The sequence below is a fragment of the Phyllostomus hastatus genome, unplaced genomic scaffold (assembly GCF_019186645.2).
Source record: "Phyllostomus hastatus isolate PE091 unplaced genomic scaffold, TTU_PhHast_1.1 phas_contig_40, whole genome shotgun sequence".
Classification (NCBI taxonomy): Eukaryota; Metazoa; Chordata; class Mammalia; order Chiroptera; family Phyllostomidae; genus Phyllostomus; species Phyllostomus hastatus.
This window is the reverse complement of record NW_025333872.1, coordinates 92,184,300-92,190,299: the sequence shown is the minus strand read 5'-3', so window position 1 is coordinate 92,190,299 and position 6,000 is coordinate 92,184,300. Positions and strand designations below refer to the sequence as shown.

The following is a 6,000-nucleotide window of genomic DNA, read 5'->3' as shown; positions in this document are numbered from 1 at the left end:
ATGGCTTAAATATGTCCAATGTATAGGAATGAAATTAATATCTGTGTATTATCTATGCTTGATGCACAAATCCATATGTTAATACTTCACAAAATGTGCAATATAAGGTCATGTTTAAAAATAAAGATGCGCAGGTCAGAGAGAACTGAGCTCAAGTGCCGACTGCCCCTACTACCAGTTACTCCATTGGGCCCGTTTCCACACGAGTGTAACAGAACCCTGCCCCCCCCCCCAGAGTTAATGTGTTATTTAATTGGACAATACTCAAAAGTGCTAAACCTAGTACCTGGATTATTTACTTAAGGTTTAGGACAATGATGCTGATGATTTAGGTCAATAAATAATTATTATTTTTACCAGGGTTTTTAAATGTTTCAGTTCTTTTAGGACAACTAAATAGATTCACCATTGGACGACAAAGAAAGCTTAAGTAATCATTCAACTCTCCTCCCATTTTCAGCTCTTAACTGTCTAGAAATGTTCAGTGGAATACTTGGGCCAGGCCCAGCCCGAAAAAGTGCTTCAACCGCCAGCACCGTTGTCGTCACTGCGGTTAGCAACAAGGGCACACCAAATCAGAGAACGGCCAGGTTCACGCACAGCCTCCCCTGGGATCGCTAGGGTGAAACCACATTCTCATTCACCTCACGGGTGCACCAAGGGGGATTAGAAAAAATTGGACTTATCTCATGAAGCCCAGAAATATAATCTACTTCATTTTTTTATAGTCACACTTTTAGATTTATCAGAGTGTTCCTACATGCGATTATTTAAAAGATCTTTGTCCTTGTTCTTTACCATGTTCCAAAAGGTCATCCTATTCATATTTATTTACACACCATTCTATATCTTTTAGAAGAGGATTTTTTTTAAGATTTTATTTATTTATTTTTAGAGAGGGAAGGGAAGGGAAGGGAAGGGGAGAGAAAGAGAGAGAGAGAGATCAATGTGCAATTGCTAGGGGCCGTGGCCTGCAACCCAGGCATGTGCCCTGACTGGGAATCGAACCTGCGATGCCTGTTTCGCAGCCCGCGCTCAATCCACTGAGCTACGTCAGCCAGGGCAGAAGAGGCTTTTTTTAAGGTGGGGAGAAGGAAAGGAGAGAAGCTAAACAAAGTGGAGAAAGCTCTCGGGAAGTGGTTTGCTGTATCCAACCTTCGGCAGTTGGGTTATTGCTCCAATTTACATAAAGACTCATTATCCTCCTGCCTGCAATCATGTAGAAAATGAATGGGGTATAAAGTACACGAGGATAATTTAATAAAAGTGAGCTTTCTTTTCTTGTGCGATCTTGGAAGAAAGGAATCATTGGACAGAGACTCGCCTTGTATTCAGCCAGGCCGTGAGGCACGTCAGCGCAGTGATGCGCACTTGGCAAGAGGTCCTTAATTAGACATTCCTCGAGCGCTGCTCCCAGTAGGTGCTTCCTAAGACAAAAAGACAAAACAATTGAGCGGAGGAGCCCTTCCTAAGCATGTAACTCAGGTGATTGAAAGAGATAATTTGCCAAAAGCAAAAGAGCAAAGCTGTCGTGATGAGGTGCTGGATTTTGAATGAGAGTCTCTCTGGCATATTAGTCGTAAGTTTTATTTCTGCTATTCCACTTTCAATATGTACATTGAATAGTCTTTGATTTTTCAGATAGCTTGTATAGGGATGCAAAATAGCTTCATGTATTACTCTGGTTGGAAGACTAAAACTTGTTGGAAATCATTCAGTAGATATATGTTTAATTTACCCTTGCATAATCATGTAAAGTTGTTTTCCGACTGAGTTTATTTTTAATTATTTTTAAAGTCAAGGAGTTTGTTTTTGCATAATGTATGAATGTTTCTCTAAATCAAATGAAGTCTTTGAATTAGACTATGAAATTGGAGTTTTTCTAGAGCACTCTTTGAGTTGTTTTTATTTAAAGAGTTCCTCCTTCTTCTTGGCATCGTTGATGTAAAACATTACAGTAATGTTGATTAGGAAGGTTTCCATTAAATCATACTTTCCATTAAATTCCTTAAAGAATACCCACATGGGTTTAAAATCTTTTTAATAAAGGTAACAATTTCACAACAATACAACTACTGTTAAAAATTACTCTATAAAATAATTGTATGGATTAATTCTGATTAACATTGAGAAGCTCACTTTACTTGAACTGAACCCCTAAAAGAATCTCAAATGATTTTGGAAAGAAAAGAAAAGAAAAGCTTGAAGGTGGTATTGATTGGTTCTCTTTTCCTTCTGCTCTAGCTCTTATGGTTGGGAGTTAATTTATATCTGTTTTTTGACACATACCGTTGGTATGAAGAGGAAGAGTCTTTCTTTTACACACGAGTTATTCTGGGTGTAAGTAGAATTGTGACTACATGTTACCGTTTCTGAAAACCAAATGCGTTGTGTTTTCCCGGCTTCCTTGTTTTCACTGGATCTTGTTCTCATATCTTTGCATGTGGACAGCCAACACTGGCCTGGGCAAGAGCCTCTGCAGTCTGCCTGAATTTTAACTGCATGCTAATTCTATTACCCATCAGCCGAAACTTTCTTTCATTCCTAAGAGGAGCCAGTGTGGTAAGTATTAAATGATTTGACATAATTTTAGTTGTTCTAACTAATATAAGTGCCATTGACCACAGAGATGTACTTTACTCTGAAGTTCCCAATCAGCTTGTTTAGATCTTGTTTCTTTGTAAGAGAGCACAGTGGCTAAAACTGAAAATCAGGAGTCGGTACATCTGACTTGACTTTTGCTTTTGCCACTGACTCCCTGCATGACATTGCACCATTGCTCACACTCTCCCCGATGTATTTGCTCCGTCTGAAACAGTAGGGCTAATAAAATGGACCTGACTCACAAACACTGCAGTGTTACAACAGCTTGAACTATATTACCTTTTCCGATTGAAAGGAGATGAATACGCAGGGGAGCCAAAGACCACAGTGGAAACATCTGAGTTCTCAACACCGAAAGCACCACCACAATACACAGATTTTACTCTGAATACTCTAACTCCTACCAGACATAATGGAACCTGCCCTAACTGTGTTGATTTCAGTACAGTGCTGGGTACTCAACGACGGCTCACGTGAAACAGTAACACGCTGCACAGAAGAACGAGACCTTCAATAACCTTCAGTAGACAAAATAATTTATTATCTGCTCCTCATCATAACTGTATGAATATTTAGGTGTAAACGGCTGTAGTGCCTTTCTGTGTGTCATAAGGAACAATTGCAGACCACTCAACCACATCAGTGACCAAGAGGGCTATCATCTTCATTTCCCAAATAAGCTGAGCATGAATATTAGCAGGTTTATTCTAGAGTTTCAACATATAGTCTGGGTATTACTAACTCTGCCATTTTTATTGAGTTGAAATTTTAGGACAGCCAGTAAATAACGATTTGGTTTTGCCTGTTTGATGAAGCCAAATTAATGTCACTAATTGTTGTGTCACGTTGTCCCCCTCTGAGGACACTGCGTCATTGCTCTGAGGTTTCCCAAAGCAAGATTTTTCTTTTTGTCACTCTAGTGCTGCAGAGGTCCATGGAGAAGGCAATTAGACAAAAACCTCAAATTCCACAAACTGGTCGCCTACGGAATAGCCGTTAATGCAAGTAAGTGCTTATTATTAATTGACTGATGGATTTTACAATGTCCCATGTTTAACTCTATAACTTTGTTTATTTCCTGTCACCAAAGGCTCACCCTTAGGTAAAAATAATGATGATGATGATGATGATGATGATGATAATAAATAATAATAATAAATCTTTGCCTTCCACCTGACCACGTAAACCGTATACAAATAAATTTTTAAATTTCTAATTTATACTCATGCAGTTTTCCCTACCAAGCCTTCTGTCTCTCAAGAAAAAGTTTATGAAACTTCACTTTCATATGTGACTAATTGAGCTTGTTGACAATATAATGATAAATGATAACTTGAAAACTGAATAACAAAGTATAACAATAACAAGCTGACCTATATTCAAAATGTTATTCACCTTCGTAGAAAGAGACTCTCCACTGGTTTCTCGGGCAGTGAAAGAAAAAAAGGAAAGCAGGGGCACGTGAACAGGCTCTGCACAGTGCTGCGCTAGTGGGTATAAAAAGATCTCGAAAAGATATGAAGCTTTATAGGTACATAAAGTGTTCTTGTTATTTCTTGAATTAGAACACAAGCGAATCCAAGAGCAGGACACTAGAAATTAACATCCAAGGCCAAGGTTAAACGCTAGTGGGAAAGACAAGTAGACAGGCATTAACCAACAAGTTTGTGGTTTTGTTGAACAAAAAATTACATTAAAATAAAAGGCGATCAGAAAGGATAAAGACATGAGTCAGGACTGTTTCCCTCCAACTAATTTAACTACAAAATGTTCTCCTCATTTGTTTTTTACCCTCTCATGCATAAAAATTAGCTGAGTAAAAAGAACACTCAAAACAAATGTGGATCTAATTAGGCAGCAAACCCACGACAGACGGTGTCCGAGTGCCAATTAACAGAACTTCGGGTGTGTGGTGACACGTGGGCAGATTTCCCCATCGACTGTCTTCGACACCGGATTAAACCAACCCAATGAATGTTTGCAAAAGGTCTTTGTGCTTTGTTAAGAAATAAGGTAAAAAGACAACAGGCTCTAGAGAAAACCAGCGAAAGGATGACGGGCAAAGAAGAAGGCTAATTCATGGTTGTGTTCCAAGGCTTACAATCACGCTAAGTGCTATGCAGAGGTGCCAATAACCTTTGATGAATGAGTGAATGCGTGAAAGAATAAAGGCTCAGGGCAGATTTCAGCTCAGAAGTGTAAGTCTTTTCCAGGCCTTGAACATTATCTAAAATGAGAACGAGGGTCCCCTGAGAGGACCGAGTTCCCTGTCCTGGGTGATGTCCAAATGGAGCCAAGATTATTCCCTGGAAGACTGTTCAGAGAAAGAATTCAAGAGATCTCTAGGCTTTCTTAAAAGCTTAAGAATCCTTAACCCCCACTTTAAAAATAGGGCATAGAACACAGTAAAATGGCAGGAAGGATCAAGCCACCGTGTGTCACCTAAAGACAGAATTGGACTCTAAGGGAAAGTTATAAAGATACTATAAACAGAATGACAACAACAAAAACCCACAGCATCAGATACATCAGGGGAAAAAAAGCAAAGAACAAGGGAAAATACATTATGAAATCATTTTCCCCTTAAACCTTTGGGCATGTAAATCTCTCTATATGTAATTATATATCAATAGTATAAACACCTAAGCAAGGTGTATCAGATGACTTCCAAGTGCAAGATATTCTGGTTGGGGCCAACCACTTCTCACACTTGAGTAGTAGGTACTGTGTTCAGAATGGGTTATAGTTGAGCAGGGGCAGCAGTTGACTAGAATCAAGTTCTTTGATGCCCCTGTAGCAGGAGATTGGTTGCGTGATCCCAGATAAATTCCTTAAGCCCTTCCCTCCGTGGAATTAAAAGAACACTAATGCAATGTATCCATCTCTGTGAGATGTGCAGACTAATCCTCAGGAGTGGGCTTCTTGGAAACCTACAGACGACAAGGTCACTCACTTAACTGCTAGTGGCAAAAGCAATCAAATCCAAGTTTAGCAAGGCGGCAGGGCTCCACGCGCCAAGTCCTGCCCTCTGCTCCAGCCCCATCTCTCCCCACACCCTTTTGCTTTTTCCCCTGGGTGTACCCAGCTACTGGCAGTCCTGGAGTAGCCTGTGCCGTCGCGCTCGCTCTTCCCTGTGTCTGAACGGCTTTTCCTCTCCTTCACTGGGTAGGGTGTCCCTTATCCAGGACTCCTGGCCTGCTCTGCCTCCCCCTCTCTCCCCCAACCCAACAGGTCTCAGCTATCGGCTCCCTCACCTTGGGGGCCGCAGTCACACCTCCTACCACAGAGAGAAATTTCTCAGACTCTGGTTACCCCAAGGGCTGAGACTATGCCTATGAGTCTTGCATCATAATAGTCCTCAACACATTTTTTCAAGTCTGCTTATAAGTAGGCATC

General features: G+C 40.5%; 1 protein-coding gene across 1 annotated transcript in view; it reads left to right on the top strand.

Moving 5' to 3' along the window:
- Nucleotides 1-1,489: 1,489 nt before the first annotated feature.
- Nucleotides 1,490-6,000, top strand: part of NOX3 (NADPH oxidase 3) — a gene marked incomplete at its 5' end in the record, with an annotated part of 56,347 nt that continues 51,836 nt past the window's right edge. The window contains 4 exons of the mRNA XM_045843580.1: nt 1,490-1,579; nt 2,245-2,340; nt 2,452-2,562; nt 3,525-3,609. Coding sequence (XP_045699536.1) covers nt 1,490-1,579; nt 2,245-2,340; nt 2,452-2,562; nt 3,525-3,609 — 382 coding nt within the window. The remainder of the gene's footprint in view (nt 1,580-2,244; nt 2,341-2,451; nt 2,563-3,524; nt 3,610-6,000) is intronic.